This window comes from Pinus tabuliformis, chromosome 7 (assembly GCF_031772625.1).
Source record: "Pinus tabuliformis cultivar Carrire ecotype Pingquan chromosome 7, CPIR1, whole genome shotgun sequence".
In the NCBI taxonomy this organism is placed as follows: Eukaryota; Viridiplantae; Streptophyta; class Pinopsida; order Pinales; family Pinaceae; genus Pinus; species Pinus tabuliformis.
Genome location: NC_142293.1, coordinates 397,526,792 through 397,551,760, shown reverse-complemented (window position 1 = coordinate 397,551,760; position 24,969 = coordinate 397,526,792). Strand labels below are relative to the sequence as shown.

The 24,969-nt window shown below is 37.0% G+C and overlaps 1 protein-coding gene across 2 annotated transcripts in view; it reads left to right on the top strand.

Moving 5' to 3' along the window:
- The window catches only part of MSH6 (MUTS homolog 6), a 197,637-nt gene extending 173,471 nt beyond the window's left edge, over positions 1 to 24,166 (top strand). For both annotated transcript variants that reach the window (XM_089458271.1, XM_089458272.1), the window contains exons 16-21: positions 2,322 to 2,620; positions 2,723 to 2,860; positions 2,990 to 3,069; positions 3,265 to 3,364; positions 3,483 to 3,612; positions 23,294 to 24,166. In XM_089458271.1, the coding sequence (XP_089314397.1) occupies positions 2,322 to 2,620; positions 2,723 to 2,860; positions 2,990 to 3,069; positions 3,265 to 3,364; positions 3,483 to 3,612; positions 23,294 to 23,619 (1,073 nt within the window). In that variant the 3' untranslated portion in view covers positions 23,620 to 24,166. The remainder of the gene's footprint in view (positions 1 to 2,321; positions 2,621 to 2,722; positions 2,861 to 2,989; positions 3,070 to 3,264; positions 3,365 to 3,482; positions 3,613 to 23,293) is intronic.
- The last annotated feature ends 803 nt before the right edge of the window (positions 24,167 to 24,969 follow it).

Sequence of the window (24,969 nt, the reverse complement as noted above, 5' to 3'; positions counted from 1 at the left end):
ACGAAATGGAAATGAGGAAACTTGTACTGTACGGCCTGGAAACGCGTTTGCAACCATACTAGCCCGTTTCTCGAGGAGGAGATGTGGCTAGTATGACTGGAAACGAGTTTCCAGGCCATACAACGGAGTTTCCTCTTCTAAGTTGACTTTTTCTTGTAATTTTTTTTAATTTTTTTAGCTTCTAATTTTTTATTGGACGACTAAAATATCTTTTGGATGCTTCTAGATGCCTCTCAAGTTATAAAAAAGAGGATTTTTTTGAGTGGGGCAGCCTAATGTTCAAGCTCATGGCCCTAGTGTTGATATCCAGTTCATGGTAATGTTAAATTCTTAAAGTAAAAGGATGAAAATGAAAAATAAAAAGGATGAAAATGAAAAATAAAGGAGAATGTCACTTTTACTTAAATTTTTAACATTACCATGAAATGACTCATGATGTTTGAGAGTGGTTACGCCCTCATTGGATTTCATATGGAGAAAGTAGAATTTTAGATCTCACTCAAAATCCAGTAGACTTATCCGTCTTTTAGGATTTCAGGATTGGGGGGATTGCGATGTTTCCATTGGATTTTGTCATGTACTAGGGTATGGAACTTGTATTTAGTCAAGAGCACTAAGGTCGTTCGACTATCTAGGAGGAGACTCCCAATCAAGCACGAGACAAAAAAATTGGAATTTATCGTGGCTGATTTTGGATATTGCCATTTTCATTATGTGATCATTCATGAGTAAATTTAGAGACTTATAGTTTATGCATTGACAATTGACAATTTAATCATAATATAATACAATAGAATGTATCTTATATGCTTTATGATTGCACATATTTCTTAAATGTCCTAATCTATATATATATATATATATATGCGTTTCCCCGTTTCCAAATTTGGGGGGGGGGGTCACATTTCGTACTCGTGCCCGTTTCAGAAACTCGTGCCCGTTTCGGAAACTCCTACCGGTTTCCTTGTTTCGTGCAACTTAGCAATTGCTAGTGTAGTTTTTTAAATGTTTTAATTATCTACTTCCCATTATATGCTTAAAATTTTGATACTTATCTTCTATTGTTTGTGATATGCTTAATAATTTGATGTTGGTTTGTACTTGCTAGAATCTAAATCGTTGATTCTCAAATTATTAATCATTAATGTACTATGGATGCCATTTCTATATTCATTATTCCAATTCTATCTTCATTTATGTACAAATATGCACGTCTTAGAAGAGTCTATTAGTTGTAGTCATGACTTGCAAGAAACACTGCGCTGCTATTAGAAACACCAAGAACATTTATCTAACATTGGTTTCTAAAATTTGTCCAACCATTTGATATATTGGATACCATGCAGTCCCTCCTCTCATCTGTAAATAGTGTTAAAGTTGTATAAATTTTCGCTTTTTTTCTCTGTCTAATGAGAAGGTTATAGCTCTCTCATAGTTGGGGCTCTTGTATCCTTTTGGGGATTCATTGATGGTCTTAACCAAATCATGCCAGTAGGGGGAGTGAAGCACATTGAATGGTATACCACAAGCCCAAAGAAACTGCAACACTTTTGCATCGATGTCATACCTCCCATTAATATTAAGGAAATGTACTATTGTTTTTCTAGATTTAGAGGTTCTAGAAGTTCCAAAAGGAGATGAAGGTATGTGGCTGCCACCACCAAATCTAGAGGTTGCATCAGATTGAAGTTTTTGTTGCTTACTTTGCCTTTTTTGTGCAACCTCTTCTATTTTGATGTATTTTTTCCTTTGTTTCATTAATACCTTAGGGCAAGTTTATATCCCACTGGCACCCTTATTGTCATCACTCTCCATTACCCCACAAAGATGCCTCCTCACACGGGTATATGAATTGCTATAAGTTTTCCCACCATGACAATCATGAGGGCATGTAAATTTAACGGTTCCACCACTTCCCTCCCGCCTCAAGTTTTGTCACAAATCTCCACAAGGGTGTCAATGAATCTTTTTCCCCTTGCATGTTATTGCCCTGTTCATCACCTTCCTGTTCAAATCCTTCCTCATCATCATAAATTGTGTCACATAGAATTGGTGACAAGTTATTATTTCATGCCTGTGTGTTTTTCTAACTTGTTAATGAAATGTTACATGCTTAGATGATTCTAAAGAATGAGATTTAGTGATAAAAACCCAAGGGAAGTGCTTTGTTTATTCAGTAAGAACGAAGAATGTGATTATTAATTGGTTATAAAGAGCAACTAAAAGGTGTTTTTAACTGTATTAAATAGACAACTGTAATGCTAAAAATTTGTTTGTTGTATTAAATGATTTGGCTGATCTCTTGTTTGCTATTTATGCAGAGATGGACGTGTTAATAAGTCTAGCACTTGCTAGTAATTACTTTGTTGGACCTACATGCAGGCCATCTATCAAAGACACCACTAAGCTATTGAGTGATGAAGCTGACACCCCGTACTTACGTGCTAAAGAGTTGGGACATCCAGTTTTATCTAGCCTAAGTGGAAGTGGGTGCTTTGTTCCGAATGATGTGAATATAGGTGGGCACAGAAATGCTTGTTTCATGCTTCTTACAGGACCCAACATGGGTGGAAAATCAACTCTTCTTCGGCAAGTATGCTTGGCAGTTATCTTGGCACAGGTTGGTTAAATTTTTATCACAATGGTTAAAACTAAGTTAAAACTAATATATGGATATCATTAAGATACATTTGCTGATGATATATATCCTTATGGTCTACAGCTTGGGGCAGATGTTCCTGCTGAAGAGTTTGAATTTTCACCAGTTGACCGCATATTTGTTCGTATGGGAGCAAAGGACCATATCATGGCTGGGCAAAGTACTTTTCTTGTTGAACTCTTAGAGACGGCATCTATGCTGGTGAGTGACCAAATTTTTTTGTTGTATACTATGGTATAATACTTTGCATCTCTTTCTGTTGCGAGTCTAGATTCTCTGCCACAGTAATCTATTTTTTTATTAGTGGATTCTGTTTCCTGGATGTTACAGTCATCTGCAACACGAGATTCACTGGTAGTATTAGATGAACTTGGACGTGGAACTGCAACTTCTGATGGACAGGCAATTGCGTGAGTACATCTGGCCAAGTTTTATTTTTGAACCTTGATGATCCATGTGCAGAGGTTGTCGTTTGGCTTGATCAGGTTTTGACATTTGTAATGGTCGTGGCCTATTCAGTCTTTGAAAAGGGCTCTTCAAATCTACTTTTCTTTATTCTGGTTATTTAGCTTCTGTACAGAAGTTGAGTGTGATCTTGTTTACAGGCATGCAGTGCTAGAACATCTTGCCCATGAAACTGGATGTCGTGGCTTGTTTTCTACTCACTATCATCACCTAGCTACGGACTTTGCCAGTGATCCTTCCGTAAAATTCTACTCTTTGATAATTGCGTTTTGTCGTTTCTCTTGCTGGTTATATATCTTATACTTTTTTATGATAGCTACCATGCTATGTGACATGTACTTATTTTTTCCTGTTACAGGTTGGTTTGTACCATATGGCCTGTAAGGTTGGCACACAAATTGGAGGTTTGGAGGAGGTGACATTTCTTTATAAACTGGCTCAGGGTACATGCCCGAAGAGTTATGGTGTGAATGTTGCCCGACTTGCAGGTATTTCAATTTTTAACTCTTACATGGTTAATTACCACTGGAATGGATATGAACAATGGCATATTTCTTTCCATTCCTTCAATAAGCTGAGTTTTGTGTGAGCATAGCAATTTGTATATTAAGTTACTTTAATACAAGATAGACATCCTAGTTTACAAATCCACTAGGAAAATCAAGTGTACAACCAAAGTGCACACATACGTGAATATTGGATGCAACATAATTCCTATTGCATAATTTAACACCATCTGGAATTCAGAAGGATCATCGTCATACCAGAAATTAAACTCTTTTATCTCACAATGAAGTTGCCTTCATGGATGTACTTTGCTTAAACTTTGATCTTGATACTTCCTAGAAAGGAAGGAGATGTGCATGCAAGTTCAATGGGATAGAAGGTGCAATTCAATCCTAATCATTGACAGCAATATCTACTGGCTAAATAAGGATTCCACAATGTACAAGTCCAGTTCTTCTTCCGTTCCTCCTCAATTTGGCATATACAGCTTAGTAAATATCCTTATTTAGTATTGGTCACGTTCAAAATTCTCTAGGCCCTACCAACTCACCCTTGCTTCTGTCAAGCCAATTGGTTCCTCTTGTGCTATAAAATTACCAAATATGTCTGAAGAATAGCCACATTTTTCTCCAAGCCTTAATGTATCACATCATGGGATAGATAGATTCCTGTTTATTACTGATCGACATAATATATTTCTACAATTATATATTATAATGCTGAATGATTGATAAGAATGATGAAATTTGATGATATTACAGTGACAGTGTGTTTATATGCATTCACTGGTCACTAAGTGAATGAGTATGTGCCTTTTGACCTTTCATTAACTTATTTACTATATTATTATTATTATTATTATATTTGTTACATTGCCACCTTCTCAAGGAATGCTTTGATCTCAAAGCATAGTAAATAGGGTCCTATATAGCCGAGCATGTTTCCATGGAGGCATATTCTTTGTTGGGTTTTAGGAGTTTGAAATAAATAATGTTCATGATCATATAGGTGTTCCATCTCTTATGTTTGAGATAGCTAGATGGATAACCCCCAAGTGTTTTCAACCCATCATTCCATAGATGCAAGTGTAGGTGGTGGTAATAGAGTGGGAAAGAATTCAAAGGTAGGTGCCATAGCCAAATGACTAACTAATGGTGGTCCAACATCCTGGGTTTATAGAGGTAAGGTGGTAGCATTTGTGGTGACATGAGTTATCTGTTTCCTTGACCTATTTTTTTTCTTCCCTATGGTGCTTTTTTAACTTCTCTTTGATAATGCTTTGATATGGGTGCATAGCTCAGGTGGCCAAACTTGCATTTGAGAGATTTAGCATTTATTGACCCATAAGATGAGGCAATTTATTGCTCATTAGGGTTGGGATATTACAGGGGTTCCTTTTTATGTGTGGAGCATCAAGTGTTCTAAAAATCAGATGATGGCTGTTGTTGCTTCTTTGATTTTATTGTTCTTTTAGTAGTATCAACATCTAGGGAAATGTTTTCTTGCCCAAACCCATCGATGGTAACAAGAGAGTGCCAGTCCCCATGACCAATGACCACTTGCCCGAAGAATGAATGTGGAATAGAGGGAATGATGGAAAGTGGTAAATATGGAATACCATGCGCACACTACTTCAATCAACGTCTCCCCAGTAGTGTCCTTCCGATAGCCCTAAGGCCTTAGAGGAAGCGCCACTAGACTAGGACCAAAGACTAACTACCTAGGTGAAGTGAGGGAACAAGAATATAATCCAGAGTGGTCAATTATTCAGATCACTTGTCCATTCATATTAGTATGCCCCAAAACCATAAGCAAAAACACATGATTGCATAATGGTAAACGTACCTTCTGATGGATGACCCACCTTCCTTCAAGGAGGAAAGCTGTATGGGAGAAAGAAATCTGACTGGAGCATAAAAGCGTAAGGTCCATGTCATCATGTGCTGATTGTTTAAAGGCGTAACTAGTTTCGGTCTTTATAATAACTCATGTACTCTTGATTTTGTATCTTTGATGTAAAAAACAAAAAGAAGAAAAAGAAAGAAAAAGAAAAATTATTTTCAAGCATGGGTTTCATTTTCAAAAAAAATATTATTATTATTATTATTTATTAGATAAGCATGTTCTTCATGCTTCTGGTTTTTGTTGAGTGAAACAGTCAAAAACCTATTTGGACCTCTTGAAAGGAAAAAAAGAAAAATAATTTTTGTTATGTAATTTTGGGTCAAAAACTCCTAGATGACAAGTCGGCCCTGCCCCAATTGACATGACTATTCACACCCCTCTAGATAGTATTAATACAAGATGATATAAGCTCATTTGGACACACACTTGGATGTGTTTTTGGTTTGAAATTTTGCAAAAGAAGAGAGAGGTAGTGGAAGGACGAAACTTGAAATGGAAGAAGAGTTTCTTCTTGAGATGGAGTATGTGAAAATTGTGCCTTGGTACTTCTCTTGTCGTTGATAACTTGATGATTTTGTTGAGCAGAATGGAAGATTGGACTTGGCATCGAGAGGTGCTTTTCTGTGATAATGGGTCTTGGATATCTCACTTTGATTTGATTTTAGATATATATATATCTATCTATCTATATATATATATATATATATATATATATATATATATATATATATATATATGGGTTTTCCCCAAGGAGAGGGGTTTGGCCCTGGCTGAGAGCCTATATCTTGTGTCCACTGTTTTTCTGTGATCTTCATGATGTTTGGTTTTGGTATTTGTTTGATGATGGAATATAACTAACAATAATAAGATGAGTAGAATAATCACAAGCAATTATCATATTTAAGAGAAATCGACTAATTCAACAGCCTCCCGATTTCTCAACATGGTTTTAGAGCTAAGGTTGAAGAATGAGGTTTTGAATATCACACTTTGTTGACTTGTGATCAAAATCTCTTCTCCATATGTGTTTCTTTGTCTAAAACATTGACAAATTACAGTGGAAGTAAACAAGATTCTGGGCACATTTTAGTTATGGTTCAAGCACTTGAAACTCATTTTACTCACAGTATAGATTGTATCTAAAAGGCCGAGTGAGTGGCGCGTTATTCAAAATAGTAAATCAATTATATTATTTGTCTCACATTGAGATAAATATTCTGTGATTCACTTTATCATTGGTGACATCGCACAAAAGAATATCACATATATCATGACCTATTGTTATCATATCCTGAAGTGGTTCGATGATTTTTAAAGGCCCGCACAAATACATGGGGGTCTCATGCTATGATCTGTGACATCTACTATACATGAAATGTACTTTGATGATTTTCATTTCACTGTGGCTCCATACCTAAAGCTTGCATTGACTGTGAATACTTACCCATAATTCCTAGCTTGCAGATACAGACCTATGGCTCGTAGTTGTGAGAAGACACCGTAATTCTTTTTGGCTTGTTCTATTGCTCAAGACTCGTAACATTGTTCTATATATTCACACAACGTGGATCACTTATTGAAGGGATTGCATTACCTCGTGATTGGAGATTCTAAGTGATCGCATGTTACAATGGGTCTTTCTATTTGTATCAACAAAAATATTGTATACAAGGATCACATATCTCACACTATTGTGGCTTGAGGCTTCGTGATTCACACAACCTCTAAGTTCTGAGCGTGATTCGTTGTTAGCTCATCTTCATACTTTTATGAAGCTCGCTACAGAGAGATAGTGAGACGATAATTAAGATAGTGACTAATTACACGATGAGAAAATAATTGGTAACAACATTGAGGTCAACTTTGACAGAAATTTCGAAGATGGCTTGTGGTGAGATACTAGTTGGATATTGACTCGCATACTCTATGAATATAGACCTAGGTTCTATCATAACAAATATTGATCATGGAAAATATTGAGATGTGACAGAGTGACATAAACCTACCTAAAGTTTGAAATATGACTCTTATAGTGAAAGAATCAAGACTATGTAAGCTATGTAGACCAGTAAAGCTAATCCCTGTGCCACAAAAGTAAGAAGCAAATTTGATTTGATGAATAGCGTGGCACTTGTATTGAAGATTAACACTTGTTGAAGAAGTGTTGTCATGTAAAAAGGGACCAGATCTCTGTGAAGGAGAAGGCATGAGCATTGTTGACAAGGATAACGATGATCTTGGTTGGCCAAAATTAGCAATATGACTTGAAGATTATGACTGTAACCTTATTAATAGAAGTGACAAGTATCTTGATAGAAATATCAAAACCAACTCGAAAGGACTATATTGAAGAACTCTTGAAGACATCAAGGAGCAAGTCAACTTCTAAGTTAAAATTTGCAGAGGTACATATAATTACTAAATGCAGGGTCTATAATGTCGTTAGGGTCTTTATAAGATTCTTGACTTTTTCATTTGTGATAAGTCTTAATGACTATATGACTTCTAAGGTTTGTAGTCTTCTAGGGTTTCTATACCTTAGATTAAATTAACCTTAGAAGTATAGGATTAAGCTAGAAAACCTTTACCCTAACCAAGTTGTTCCCTCTAAAGAAATCCCTACCTTTTGGGATATGATATCTAGGGTTTATAGATTTTACATTTTTAGAGATTCTTGGTATTTAGGGTTCGTAATCCCTAGATGGGTCTTGAATTTGAAAATCCTAGAATAGTGAAAACCCTAAATCTAAGTATTTGTTCCCTCTTATGAAGCCTTAGCTCTTGATTTGTAGGGGTTGAAGATAAAATCTAGGGTATGTGATAAACAATCCTAGCAAGGGTTGAATGGGAGATCCTAGGGCTTGAAATCAAAATCTTAAGACTTGGTGTTTTTGCTAAAATTAAAAACCCTAATAAGGGTCATAGGATATCTAGGGTTTGTAACCAAAACCCTGAATAGAAATCATAAAAATCCCTAGATTGATAGAATTGACATCATGAATTTGTATTTGTATATTTTGCTTGGTTGTACTTGCTGTTAAAGATTGCAGGTAAATCAAAGAAAAGAAAGGGCATGATGAGAAAAAGGAGCTCCTCACTTTGAGGAAAGAAGATTAGATGGCTACATGAAGGAAGAAGCATGCATGTTTCAGGTAGCTCTTTATTAGAGAAAAGATATAATGTCTTCAATCTAGTAGAAAGACGCTGATCACTAAGAAAGCAAGAAGGTTGGCAATGGCAACTCCAAGAAGAAGCTGTGAAGACTCTGATGAATATGATGAATAACCTTGGTTCATTCCATTGATGGATAACTTGGAGATAAATTCAAATATTATATGGGAAAGGATGTTGGTTTCTAGAAGGAACATGTTGCAGAAGCTGCGATTGTTTTTTTATGAAGGGCCATCAAGATGAGGTAATTCTGGTACCAATGATTCAATTATTTGGTTGAATATGCTTGGGCTACCTCGAAGGATGTTGCAAAAATTCACATTGGCAGTTAAGATATTATGTCTTCAACTGGCTTCGATTTGAACTCAATTTAAGACATACTTGGATTAAGTGGATAACTTTGGGAATCCTCTAAGGAGGATATGGCAAAAGATGTTTACACTTTGTTGGCAAGAAAGAGGTAGCAGCAAGAAGGATAACCAGATGATGACAAAGAAGGATCACTTTCCAAATTAGAGGATGCTATGGCTTGCTATACATTGATTGGTTCAACACTATGTTGTTGCTGGAAAGGAAGGAAAGTGATGTGGAAAGTCGATGGCCAAAGCCTTGTCCTAGATTGAAGGAAGAAGTTTGACTCTATTCAAGAAAGTCAAAGCTCTTGTATGATATGAAGAAATGTAGCTACATTTGAAGATCTCCACAGAAGCATTGATATCTGATGCATTGATGAGACAAGATAAGGGCTTGTGGTTGTATCTCCCTAAGTTGAGAAGGATTATTTAATCTTCTTATGCTTGAGAGGGAGCTTGGATCTATTCCTTGATTGAAAAGTAATGGTGGATCTCTTCCCTAATTAAGAGGGAGAGGATGAGTTGTTGTACCTTAGGTTAAACAAGCCTGTATGATGGTACTTAGGGTTGGTATCTTGGCAGGTAGCCTAGATGATACCTAGATCCCTGTTAAGGTTGGTACCTTGGCAGATATCCTAGATGGTACATAGATCCCCGTTGGTGTCTTGGCAAGTAGCCTAGATGACACTTGGATCCTTGTTGAGTTGGTGTCTTGGCAGGTAGCCTAGATGACACTTGTATCTTTGTTGAGTTGGTGTCTTGGCAAGCAATCTAGATGACAACTAGATCCCTGTTGAGTCGGTGTCTTGGCAGGTAGCGTAGATGACACCTGGATCCCTGTTGGGTTGGTAGCTCGGCAAGTAGACTAGATGGTACCTAGATCCTTGTTGATACCTTGGCAGGTATTGAGATCTCTAGCATTATATATGCTGTTTGTGATACTCTTCTTAGAACATTTCAACTTGAGGTCATTCTTGGACCGACTATATGGAATTATGAATACCTCCTTAGGTAAGAGGTAGTGTTGAAAGGTGTAACTAGTTTCAGTCTTCATAATAACTCACGTACTCTTGATTTTGTATATTTGATGTAAAAGCAAAAATAAGAAAAAGAAAGAGAAAAATAAAATATTTTCAAGCATGGGTTTCATGCATTTTATTATTATTATTATTTATTAGATAAGCATGTTCTTCATGCTTCTAGGTTTTGTTGAGTCAAAGTCCTATTTGAACCTCTTGAAATGAAAAAGAAAAAATATTTTTTATTACGTAATTTTGGGTTAAAAACTCCTCTAGATGCCAAGTCGGCCCTGCCCCAATGGACATGTGTGTTTGCACCCCTCTAGACAGTACAAATAGAAGATGATATGAGCTCATTTGGACACACTTGGATGTGTTTTTGGTCTGAAATTTCACAGAAGAAGAGAGTGGAAGTGGAAGGGCGAAATTTGACATGGAAGAATAGTTTCTTCTTGAGATGGAATATGTGAAAATTCTACCTTGGTACTTCTCTTGTTGCCGACAACTTGATGATTTTGTTGAGAAAAATGGACGATTGGACTTGGCATCTAGAGGTTGTTTTCTGTGGGCATGGGTCTTGGATATTTCACTTTGATCTGATTCTATAAGAAGATAATTTTTTTTTTGTTGGGTTTTCCCCTAGGAGAGGGTTTCGCCCTGGTTGAGAGCCAATATCTTATCAGTGTTCCATGGGGACGCGTCCCCCAGGGTCGGGTGCACGAACCCCTCGAACCCCACGCACCCGGGACGGGGGGATGTTTTGGGGTGCGTTTCTCCATGCACCCCTTTTGGGGAGTCTTGGGGAGACGCAAGGGGTGCGTTTCCCCAGTGCAGGGACACGACTCCCCAAAAGGGGTGCTTCTGGGCATCCCCTTTTGAAGGAGGATACGTCCCCCCTTGAATTTGTCTAATAACACTTAAGTCTTAATGTAGAGGACCAATCATTGAGATTGACTCCTTGATGTTGATTTTATTTAGTCCTCATTGTCCATTTTTACTTTTCAGTTTTAACTGTGTGACAGTAGATATTGATGATCTCAAACCAATTATTGACTCCTCACTCTTAACTATTTTTGAGTTTGAGAGTTTGAGTTATATCAATTTTGAATTTAGTAATGAACTATTTTATTGTTCAAACTTCAGTATCTAGTATATAGTATATAGTAATATACTACTTTGTTTTGCTTTTAAATTTTAATTTAGATTCTAGAATGATGAATGATGAATTTAATTTTAAATCAATGTAGATTATAGAATGATGAATGACATGGATCAATGTATTTGAATATTTCATTATTGAATTTTATTATTGAATCTCATGGTATGAATGATGAGTATGTCATATGAATGATGGGGAGGGATCAATGTATGTCATTATTTAATTCAATTATGAATATAAATTTTATGTGTGGATCAATGTATTTACTATTACTATTAGTTTATTTATGCTTTCATTATTGACTATGAACATATATATATATATATATATATATATATATATATTAAAAATTATATACACCAACGTCCCCCTGCACCCTTGAAACTTTCCTAAAATTTGAGGGTACACCTACACGTCCCCCCTGTGCATCTCCTCGCATCGGGGTCTTGGTGGAACATAGTATCTTATGTCCACTGTTTTTCTATGATCTTCATGATGTTTGGTTTTGGTAATTGTTTGATGATGGAACATAACTAACTATAATAAGATGAGTAAAATAATCATAAACAATTATCATGTTTAAGAGAAATCACCTAATTCAACAGCCTCCTGATTTCTCAACACTGATCAATAGGGCTGCTAGTTAGTTGGTTGTCCAAGGAGGAGAAAAAGTCTCCTATGGGGTTACCCACTTTTTGTTTGGTAACATATGTCTCCAACTCAGGGACATGTGCTTACCATAAAGTGCATGATCCATGTACTTGAACAAGGAGTGCATGAGAACTCTAGCAATCCTGGGGGCTTTGTAGACCTATTTCCTATACACTCAAAGCAACTTTTTGATAGCAACTGTGTAGGGTGTTGATAGTCACCCTTGCGATATAGGATAAGATAAAATAAAAAGTAAAGCATTAGGTAACAATGTGTCTAACTAATATGCAAACACATCGGCATAAATAATAAATGAAGTAGGATGCTCACACAATAATGCAAACATACAATTGCAATGCAACTACCTATATGCAAATGCATCAGGTTCACTTAAATAAAGTGAGGTGCTTGCCTTCCCGTTGATGGTGTTAGAAATTTGTAAACCAAGGGGGTCTCCCCAGTATGAAGTCCCAGCTAGGCCTCACACCGTTTGGAGTAGGAGCCCAACTAGGAAATAAGGTTGGTTGCCATTATCCTTAGGAAATTGCCTTGGTTGCAATTATCAACATAAGAGATTATGCAAACAATCTTTGAAACAAGCAAGTTGACACTGTGAGGCATACAATTACAATGCATACAAGGTACTTTCATGGCTGGGAAAAGAGAGTGAGCCTCTAGAAGAAAAGTAATAGTACTATCATGAAAGAGATGCACAAGAGCATGGAATGAATCATTAGTTAACCTGCAAAGGAGTTCACAAGATAACAGTGATCATAAAAGCAAGTAACAATGCACATTCAATAAGATACATACGAAGGCCAACGAAATAGTTCATTTTCATTAGTATGTGTTAATATAAACATGCACCGCAAACAATGAAAGAATATTTTCACGATCATAAATGACATATGCATGAAAGTGTGCTGGATCTGAGAGCTTCATATATTAAGTGAAAGTCCCAAGATATGCAAATACAATGCTGCTACATTGGCCCCAATAGTGGAACATTAAGTCACCACTTGCTCCTCCAAAGAAAGATCTTCTCTCCTATGCCAAACTAAAGAAGCCAAATTGAAAAATCCAATGTCCAAAGTCTCCTCTCTTGAGCTAAGAGGGTGTATTTATAACAAATGAGGTGACGCTTGACCTCCCTCATGACTCTTGAGCTTTTACTATGACTTTTCAAATTCCTATATGACCTTTGAACTTCTAATGACTCTTTTTCTAGTTACTTTTCACATTCCATGTGGGACCCTTGGTCTTCCAACCTTTTTACATTTTCTCATTTTTGAAAAATACAATAATTATATTCCACAAATGATGTGGCAAGATACATTGACACATATGACTTTATGATGACACTTGGACAAGCCATGACTTGGCATTAATGACATGGAACTTCATTGTGATGTGTCTGGGCCAAGCCTTTCTCATAGCTTCCATCTTTGTATCTTCTTCATGATGGATCTTTGCTTGTTCTTTATCTTCATCATCCAAAGGGTCTAGATGAGTGTCAGAACCTTTCGAGTCAGCATGGGTTTCCATGTCTTTGCCGTGGTCCAAAATTTATTCATGTCCTTCATGATAGTTCTTTCTTCGGCTCCTTCGCAAGTGCTCCCTTGTAGCCTCTCCTTGATGACCTCCCTTGAGGATGACCTTGCCATGTTGCAATGATAACACTTGTAGATGAAGTGCACTCATGACAAGCCAACATCAGTCCAAAAACTCTCCTATTCTACCTTTGCTTTCTCATGGAAGATGCTGACTATGATGGATCTGTGCAAGGGTTGAGAGGGAGAGGCTTCCTTGGATACATTGCATAGTTATAGGAGGCAAGAAGTGGGAGATTGTGTACTAGAAATGCATACTGCACAATGGCAAGAGGAAGAGAAAAGCATGTGTGTGAGGTACTAGTAACACTGATTAGAGGCTTGAGACTTGAAGCTGCCGAAGAGAGAGAGAGAGAGAGAGAATAGGTATTGCATAGTTCTTTGTTGCTAAGGGTTTAGGGGTGACTCACTGCTAACTGTAACTGTGCAATGCACAATAAAGGGAGGGCATGGCATGTCTTTTGCACAGTAAGGGGTTCCAAGAGACAAGGTACTGAGCTTGCTAATTGATGATGCACAATGAGGAGTGCTCAAACAGGAAGATGCAAAGATTGGGCAATTGGGCATCACAGGGGTTGAGGGAAGACCTCACTATCCATTGGAACTATGTAATGCACAATACAAAGCAAGACAGGACAAGTGAGTGTGTAGTGAGGGGTTTCAATCAGCAGGAGGAGCAAGAGTAGTCACTGTAACTGCACTAGGGCTGCGGGGGAGCACCATCCCACCTTCAAATCCGCTCCCAAAGTGTGGTTCAAGAGGGAGCGACTTGGAAGCGTGCCCCTGAAATTTGCTCCTAGGGAGTGAATTTGAGGAGCGTGCTCCTGCAAAAAAAATTTGCTCCTTCGTTTTTTCACAAAGATGTTCCAAACACAATTTTGTTTCAAAGAAACAAGAGTTTTTGAGTGGGGCAACCTAATATTCAAGCCCATGACGCTAGTATTGATATTTAATTCATGATAATGTTAAATTCTTAAAGTAAAAGTGACATTCTCTTTTATTTTTCATTTTCATTGTTTTACTTAAATTTTTAACATTACCATGAAATGGCTCGGGATGCTTGAGAGGGGTTCTGACTTGATTGGATTTCATATGGAGAAAGTAGAATTTTAGATCTCACTCAAAATCCAACAAACTTATCAGGATTTCAGGATTGGGGGGATTGCAATGTTTCAATTGGATTTTGTCATGTACTAGGGTATGGAACTCATATTCAATCAAGAGCACTAAGCCCTCTATGCACCTTGATGTGACATTGGTTGTCGAACTCTACTATGAGCCTACTAAAAATGTACCCATCACTCTAGCAAAATCTTGACTTGACATACTATGTTTTTATTATTATCTTATGTTATTGCTTGGAGGGTGATACTAATGACAAAGATCCTAAGATAAGAAATGGTTTTGATGATATGTATGTTGAAAACTGTGTAAGTAGGTTCGGTCTTCATAAATATGAAATGTACTTTTGAGCCTTGAATATTGTAAAATGAAAGAAAAATTATTATTGCTATTTTTGTGGCATGGGTTTAATGCTCAAGGTCTTTTATTTTAGAGGTCAAGCACCCATTGAGTGCTTCTAGGGTTTGTCCTAGGTTCAAGAAGTCAAAAGAGTCATTGTCATATGAAGAAGACCTCATCGGGCACATTGTAACTTGTAAAAATAATTATTTTTGTATTAAAAAATGTCAAAATGCCCTCCAAGATTAACTTAGCCTGGCAGCTAAGAAGTCGGCCTCAATTAGGTCATTTCCTCCACCCGGAAGCCTATATATAAGAGGGAACTCGACATCCTACAGATACCATTCATTGTCTCATAAGAAGAAGGCTAGCGAAGAAGGAAGAAGGACGAAGGACAAGTGTTTGGGTTATTTCTCTCTCTTTTTTCACACGTGTGAAGGAAGGAGGCAAGGGTTTTGCTGCTGCAAGATCGAACTTGGAGAAATTGCAGAAAGAAGGTCGAAGAAAGGTCTATTAGGTCATCCTCAAGCCATGGAAGGAGAAACTCAAGCAAATGTCAAGGGAAGCCTTGGAAGCCCTAGATTTGCTCACACGTGTGGAGGCAACCACTGTTGCAAAGGTTGAAATTCTGTAGCTGGGGGACGAAGTTGTGCAGCTGGAAGAGATTTGACAAGGTTTGACTTGGACAAAGGAAGCACATCATCAAGAAGGTTGGACTTGGTCTTGGAGGGGTACTGGTCTTGGTATAGAGGTCATGGAATTCGTCATTTGAAGAATCTATAAGAAGAGAAGAGATTTGTGGGTTTTCCTCTCAAGTGGAGAGGTTTTGGCCCTTGCTTGCACCCTATATCTTGTGTTTCTATGTACTGTTGATCTTCTTGTTTTGGTAGTTGTTGGAGGATAAGAATAACATAATAAGAAGAGAAGAAGCTAATAAGTAAGAACAAGTAAAAAAACATCACAAGCAGTTATAAAGTTTAAGAGAAATCATCTTAACTATAACCCTATAGATTCCTCAATAATGTAGGTATTTGTTGTAGCATGATTTTTTTGGATGCTAGAGGCCATCTAGAGCTTATTTGTTGATGTATTTTTTGTTTAGAGGTAGATTGCACTCGATGCTATTTTGGTTATATAAATGAGAACTTGTAACTTGTGGACATGTGGTTGATGAATATTATAACTTCTAGATGATTGATGTCATATGGTTTAATCCTAAGTTGCACGAAATGGGGAAAAGGGTACGAGTTTCCGAAACGGGCACATGTATGAAATGTGACCCCCACAAATTTTGGAATCGGGGAAACACAATATATATATATATATATATATATATATATATGTGGACATTTAAGAAATATGTGCAATCAACAATCATAAAGCATATATGATACATTCTAATTTATTACAATATGATTAAATCGTCAATGCATAAACTACAAGTCTCTAATTACATCACATTTACTCATGAATGATCACATAATGAAAATAGCAATATCCAAAATCAGCCACGAGAAATTTCTAATCTCTTGTCTCGTGCTTGATTGGGATTCTCCTCCTACATAGTCGAACAACCTTAATGCTCTTGATTAAATACAAGTTCCATACCCTAGTATCCTACGTGCTCTTGATTATTGGGAATCTCCCTTGCATAGAGGGCTTGGTTCTCTTGATTAAATACAAGTTCCATACCCTAGTACATGACAAAATCCAGTGGAAACATTTCAATCCCCCCAATCCTGGAATCCTGAAAAATAGATAAGTCTGCTGGATTTTGAGTGAGATCTAAATTTCTACTTTCTCCATATGAAATCCAATGAGGGCGAAACCACTCTTAAACATCCTGAGTCATTTCATGGTAATGTTAAAAATTTAAGTAAAAGGATGAAAATGAAAAATAAAGGAGAATGTCACTTTTATTTTAAGAATTTAACATTACCATGAACTGCATATCAACACTAGGGCCATAGGCTTGAACATTAGGCTGCCCCACTCAAAACAATCCTCTTTTTTATACCTTGAGAGGCATCCAAAAGATCTTTTAGTCGCCCAATAAAAAATTAGAAGCGAAAAAATAAAAAAAAATGCAAGAAAAAGTCAATTTAGAATAGGAAACTCCGTCGTACGACTTGGAAACGCGTTTCCAGTTGTACAGGCCACGTTTCCTCCTCGAGAAACAGGCCAGTATGGCCGGAAACGTGTTTCCAGGCTGTACGATACGAGTTTCCTCATTTCTGTTTCGTTTCCGGCTGGAAATAGATCCTTCTCCAACGTTTTTTGCAACTTAGGCTTAATCCATGTTTTTATGCTTTTTATGTCTAATTCATCATTCTACATGCTTTTGTTGACATAGATGCACCAAAATATATAGAAATATATATTATATAAAAATTTGCTCCTGATATGCTCTCAACTTGGGAGCTTTTGAAAATGTCGTTCTCTGCTCCCATTTCCCACTTCCGACATCCTTGAACTGTGAAATGCACAGTGATTGAGGGACATGCTAAGAGAGTTTCACAGTTGAGGACTTCAGTGACACAAACATGACCTGTTTCTCACCATAACTGTTCAATTTTCAATAAGAGGCCCACCAGATGAAGGGATTGCGTAGTTGGGCAAGATAAGAAGCCAGGTAAGCAGGGTTGCACACTATAACTGCGCAACACGTAATCGTTGAAGAGGCGGCTCTGAAGATTGCACATTTGGGCATGACAGTGACCTAGGGATGGTCCATTGTCCATTGCAAATACACAATGCACAATGGAGGCAAGCAGGGCTCAATCTTGGGTGCAATTTTCAAGGATATGCAGGAAGGATACTGAGAGACTGTAGTTCAAGATCGCACAATGGCTTGTGGAAGAGGCTGCCCTCTTGATGGCGCAGTTGTAAGAGGCAATTGATGACCTTTGTTGACTAAGAATGTACAATGGGCTCATCCAGTGGCTAGGGTTCAGACATGTAAAGTGTGAAAATCAAGGGAAGCCCTAAGATGGATAAGTGTTCGATCAATGGAGCAAGGATGAACACATGACACAAATAAGTTCCAACTTCCAACACAAAGTCATACATGTATGCCAACAAACACAAGCCAAGAGATGCACATTATCCAAAATCCACATGCATACCTTGAAATGACAACAAAACGACACTTATTTCCAAGTGCGACAACTGAAACATAGCTTTGCGACACTTAGAATACAAGTTGTGACAGGAGTGTTGACTGCAACTAGAAAATGCGCTAAACTGTGGTAATGTGTCTAGCACATATTCTTATGATATATATGATTAGCTAAAGCATAAGAGTGTGCTAGAACTGGCTCTAGTGATTTGTCGAAGTGCGACCCATGCAAAAATGAAAACAATCAAAAGTGACACTTGCGACCGTGAGAAAAGGTAAAAAATGACACTTGCAAAAGCTAAAGAAAGTGAAAGCGACACATGCCAGAGCGAAGAAAAAAGAAAAAGCGATGCTTGTTAAAGTAAAAGCAAACAAAAACGATAGTCGCGAAAGTGAAAGTGACAATTATGAAAGCAAAAGTGCACAAAGGCGATAGTTGAGAAAAATCACCAAGATGATGATGCAATGCAACTAAGAGTGAGAGAGAGACTCTCAAGTGATATTGCGCACTGACTGTCGACACAGATTGCGCAGTGTACTATCCTCATAGATTGCATAGTCATTGTCCACAAGGACTACGCAAACATTGGAACTAAACAATGCACAAAAACTATTCCTAGAGAGTGCACAAGCCTTACTTTCAAGAACTGCGCAATGGCTATTCTCAAGGATAAACATTGGTTACTGTTGAGAAATCTAGGGGCAACTAGATTAGGTGATTTCTCTTACTTTGATAACTGCTTGTGATGTTCTTTTACTTAGCTTGATGTACTTGTAGTTAGCTATTCTTTACTTGATTATTATGGTGTTCTTTAATCATCAAACAACTACCAAACGATGAAGAACAATGAGACAAGAGGGCACAAAATGTAGGTTGCACGCTAGGGCCAAAACCTCTACTCTTGAGAGGAAAACCCACAAGAATTCTTCTCTTCTTATAGAATGTTTAGATGACGAATTCCAAGATCTGTGACCCTTGACAAAGGTCCCTCCATGACCAAGTCAAACCTCTTCTTGATGAATTTCTTTTCCACAAAGTCAACACCAGTCAAACTTGCCTTTTAGTTGCTACAACTTTCTCGTTTGACCAAAAATCTTGGACCTGCAATTCTGGCTGCAGTTTCGGCTACTGTAAAATCCCTAGATTTTGCACGTGTGGGAAATGATGGTGTTTTTTCCCTTCTCTCTCCTTCGCTTGAATTGGTTCTTCCTCCTTGGAAACTCGACTTCCTTCCTTGATCTTTCTTGCTACTAAATTCGGCTCCTTTAGTGTGACTGCAATCGGTCTTGCTGCAACTTATTGATGCCCTAATTCTCCTTCGCACGTGTGAGAGATCCAACCCTAAAAAAATCCTTTATACTTCAGTTTCTCTTCCTTCTTTTCTCTCCTCTTCTTTGTTGGTTCTAGATCACTCTGTTTCTCCTTAATCGAACTTGATGGAGTGCTTCCTTATATATAGTTTTCTTTTGGTGGACGAATAACCCTTTCATGAGGTCGACTTGTCACTATGTAGGCTGACTTGTCTTGGAGGGATCTTTGACATACCTTATGGCTTAATAAATTTCTTTACATAATACAAGATGCCCAATAGGGTCTTTACATATGACAATGACTTCTTTGACTCCTAGACTTCATGACAAAGCCCTAGAGGCACTCAATGGGTGCTTGACCCCGAAATAAAATAATCTTGAGCATGAAACCCATGCTTCAAAATAATAATAATAAAATTTCTTTTGCTCTTTACATTACATACATAAAATCATGATTACATTAGACATTATGAAGACTGAACCTAGTTACACATTTCAACAGTTACTGCGCTTGCTAGAAAGGAGTGTGCTTATGGATACACCAAGGAATAAGCATGTGTAAGCAAGTGGTTTCAACTCAAACATTTAGCACATCATCAACCAATCACGAAGCGACTAAGAACAATCATGGAATGACAAATCATAGGATCTCAAGGAGGCTCTAAAATTCAAGTGGAGGCAAAATTTTGGAGGGTGTTTGTCGCAGTGACAACACTTTCACAGGAGAGGACAAAGGCTCACTATCAAGTTTTCCTATGTAAAAGTAACCTACCCCTACTTTGCCATGAACCTTGAAAGGACATGGGTTGTCATCAATGAGGACTAGATCCACAACATGGAAATCCTTGCCTTGTTTTTGAACCCACTGCTTGGTGTTTTGATATTTCTGTCTCTTACCTTTAGTCATAAGCATTGTTTTGACTTGATAGACATTTCTTGTTTGCTCAAGTTGTTTAGGTCTTTAGGACCAGGAAATTTATTTTAAAGTGTAAAAACTTGAGCGAATATTACTAGTCCCTAATATGAAAACTATAAAATGTTTGCCAATATTTTTTTAAAACTTTCAAATTTCTAATCATTTTATATGGTCTCTATAAAAATTTGGTGAATTTTAAGGTAATATAATACTATGTTGCCAGGAAACGTGGGTTCGTTGGGTTATATAATAATATTAAATTTTATAAATTATAAATTTATAAATTATAATTAATAATATATATGAAATTTGAATTTGTATATTTTTCAACTTTAAACAAGAAAACTTTAATCATTTAAACATGCACTTCATTGAACATTCAACATTCACATTGAAATTTCAAAATTTATCACCAAAAAATTGTTCAGTGTTTACATATTAATAAGAATCATGAATCATGATATATGTCCATTGTCATACTACATTCAAAATTTGCCTTGAGGCATCTCCAAACATGAACTAGGAAATTTTAAAATACTAAAATAAAAATAGCTAAAGCCTAATGAACAATGGCTTCCTCAAGCCATGTCATCAACATCCATGTCACCAACATCACTTAGATCTTCAGCTAGCATGCTCTCCAGGTAGGAATCACTCTCATCTTGAGGCTCTTGCTCATCCATAGCAATTGGAGGTAGCTCAATAAGGCCATCTGGTTGTATCTCCTCTTCCACACACATAGCATCATCTATGTGTTGGTCTCATCTCTTGAAAGGACCCTCCTTGTACCCCGGGTCTTTTCGAGATATGAGACAAAGTGTGCTATGAATGTACACTAAGTTCTCTGCCTTCTTTGAGCCCAACCTATTTCTCTTTACTGAATGAATAAAGGCATAAGTCCTCCAATTCTTCTCACAAGATGAAGAACTAATTACCTGAAATATTAGTGGAAGTCGATTAAATTAATTAAAAATTTAAAAATAGAAACTAAAACTAAAATGAAAATTTAAAATTTAAAAATTAAAATTAATTTCCTATATTTAATTGAGAATTTTTCAAATTTTGAATAAGATGAGGAACTCCAAACAAGCTACCTATCCAAGTAACCGTATGGCAAATTGCTGCAACTCAGGAGCATCAACACCATGAAGCCACCACCAATCAATTGGATCCTTCTTCTTGCGTGTATCTGCCAAAGATGCATGTGAACCAAAGACACCTCGGCCACGTGAAATGGGTAAATAGATGCATGTGAACCAAAGACACCTCGGCCATGTGAAATGGGTAAATCGGAACAACTCAACCAAAAACAAAAATGAAATTCGATGGCTGTGGGTTAGTAAAAAGTTTAGGTTTTAACTTTTAAGTTTTTGACATTTGTTAATTATAAATATCATATAATTAATCATTAATTATTAATTTTTTAAATTTCAATAAAAAAATTTACTTGAAAATTAAATTTTTAATATATATTTTTTCTGAAGAACCCGAAGAACCCAAACCAAAGAACCCAAACCCAAGAACCCAAGAACCCAAAGAACTCGTTAAAGGAAAAGAACCCCTTTTTTTTTTGGAGAACCCGGTTCTCATGGGTTCTTTTGAGAAGAACCCGTACCCGAATCCAGTACTTAGGGACGGGAACCCGGGACGGGTTTGAGAACCCCACCCCCGGGTTCGGGAACCCGTGCAACATAGATATAATATTATCCTATAAAATTTGGGTGAATAATTTTTAGGAAAAACAGAAATTAGTGTTTTTTTTTTTGGGGAAAACATGGAGAATTAGCCCGTCTGCGAAATTTAGCCCCTAAAATTTTCCTTGCTTTAGGACAAATCTTGTGTCGATGGTGTTATGTGGTGTGATTTTCCTATATATCTCTTCTTATTGATGTGAGCAGTAACCAAATCATAAATTGTCATTGCACAATAGGGTAAATTTTTTCTTAATTTGGTGTTATGTGGTGTGATTTTCGGATTTCCTATATATCTCTTCTTATTGATGTGAGCAGTAACCAAATCCTAAATTGTCATTGCACAATAGGGTAAATTTTTTCTTAATTTGCAATAGTATGTTAAAGATATGTTGTGACTGTCCATTGGAATATCCAAGGCAATTTACAAGTCATTTTGGATGTGAAGTTAAACTCTGTTGCTGATTTGAAATCTTTGAGGAATATGATGATTATTATTGTTGAGCTTGTACTCATGCTATTTTGATCCAAGATGCCATGGACTTGACACAGAATAAGTTGAATCTGCTCTAGAAATTTGATTGCCTTCTCAATTCCTTGCAATTCTGCTTTGGAAATTGCAGTAGAGATGGTCATTGATCTCCTCGGTATCATATACTTCCCTTGCCTAATTGTGCTAAGAAAGTATCTTTGTGGTGGGTTGATATATTTCTGAGGATTGCATGAAATTTCTACCTTCAGTCAGCCAATCATGTGGCACTTTTGAATGATACAAGTAGAGGACCATCTAAGGGGGCCTAGTTTACTGAAGTGCATTAGTTCACCTAATCCTCGAACATCAAGAGTTGTCTTCTGGAAAATATTATTACCGTGTTGAATTTGTTATATTGGAGCTGTTATTTTGAACTGCTGCTACTTCCGGCAGGATTGGAGTTGTGCATCCTATGAAATCTATTTTTCTGCCAAGTCTTTTATAGTGAAAGGAAAGCCAAATTAGCACAACTATTTATGTATGTCACTATGAATTTTCAAGTACGAATTCAAATTCTCTCAAGCTTGTTTACCAATTTACTTTTCATTATGAAAGCTCTGTTGTGGTTTCAAATGAGGTATGCCTCCATCTTCAATCAATTTGCAACATGAAACTTTTTATTGACATTTGGTGAGTGAAGCCCACTATGGAACATTGAAAATGTTTGGAATATGGTCAGTCGGGACTAATAGAACAAACTTTCATGTTTGTGTCTGTCTTATGATGTTAATCTATTTCTAATTCCTTTCCTTTAACACTGCTCAGGAATGCCAGACACCATTCTTGAAAGGGCTGCTAAAAAATCAGCTGAGTTTGAGAGTCAATATGGACAGAGGAGCATCAAATGTGATGGAAGACCTTTGGCATCCGTAAAACTAAAAGAGAGGAACCTCATCCAAGAGGTTTTGAACATTGTAACGGGATTGCACTCCTCGGGAACTACAGCAGGTAGTGACATGAGATGTTTGGTTGAAGTGTGGCACAGAGTAGCATCACATTCTTTATCGGATTGTTCTCATTCTAAGCACTCTTTGGTAACAAGGCTTTTTGATTGCCACCCTCTTCATAGCACAATTCCACCTGGGATGTAAATAATTGTGAATGAAGCATTTACTTGGCATGTCAAAATGGTTGATGCATGTAAAAGTTGGTTGTTGAAATAACCTGTGGCTTGATAGAGTGTATGCAATGGATATGCATTCACTGGACGTGTATTATCTGCGTGCCCCAGATTGTTTACTCCAGGGAGTTTTTTGCTAATGAAGACTGAATCACAATGAAGTAGCACACGTGCTGGTAGGGTTTTGAAGCAGTTCCTGTGCTGAAACAGGATGTAAGTTTCGAGGAAGCATTTTTGCACATGCTCATGCAGGATTTGTTGAAATAATGCCATCTGCTGTGAAGTTTTGAAATTAATTGTCAAATATTACTTCATTCGAGTTCCAGGCAGTGTTAGCATTATGGCCATCCCACACTAGTATTTTGGGCCTGAATATATCTGATAAAAATTCTGTTTACAGAATGACATGTGGTTACATCGGTTACATCCATCATGTCTTGTACTATTTAGATATTAATGATTGTTGGGCATTGTATCTGCTTTTTGTAATCAAAGTTACCCAGCAAGGGCATTTTGAATTTCTTTGGAGAACTTTTGCTACAAGGCATACAGGGCTTCATGCCAAATTGCATATGAATTTAATTGTTGTGTTAAAGCGAGGACCATGCACTGTTCAAGTCTGTTTGCAGAGTTTGGTGGCAGTTTTCCACATTGAAAGGGAACATGAATGAACGGTAGACTAGAATGACCACCAGATTTCTAAACATAATTTTACTATTTAATCATTCTCCTTCCATTTGACGTGGGAATAATCCTTGGGACAAACACAAGGATGACCATTAGTGATTTGTATGGAGCCCGTGTCCTTGCTGAAAGTCTTGGTATAAGCAATTAAGCACAATTTAATGATAATGCAATCTTTGAAGACGGGGAGCTGCATAATAACATGTCTGAAGATGTCTTTTATCATTTTGAAGCGGTTGTACCAATAACTGCCATAGTAGTTATATTGTAGTAAAATCCTAAAATTTATTAATTATAATATACATCAACTTTGGTTTTGACCAGATTAGTCAAACAAGGCAATATTACCAATCAGGTTGATATCAGTAAGTATATCAAATCTTAAGATGTAGGACTTGAAATTACCCAAAGCTTCTGACTAGCACCATTCTTATCTGTTTTATTTATTTGGAAACGCTGCTTACAGTATAAGTTACAGCTGTACTTTGGCAAAGATGCTATGCTATGAGGGGCTTTCTTTGCTGTCAAATTTGCCCAGGATTTGCACTTGGCTTTGTCATATGCACCCACTTAGGGGGCTTTGAACTTGGATCTCCTCAATACAAAGTTGATCGCCTTGCTGCTGGATACTAGACCA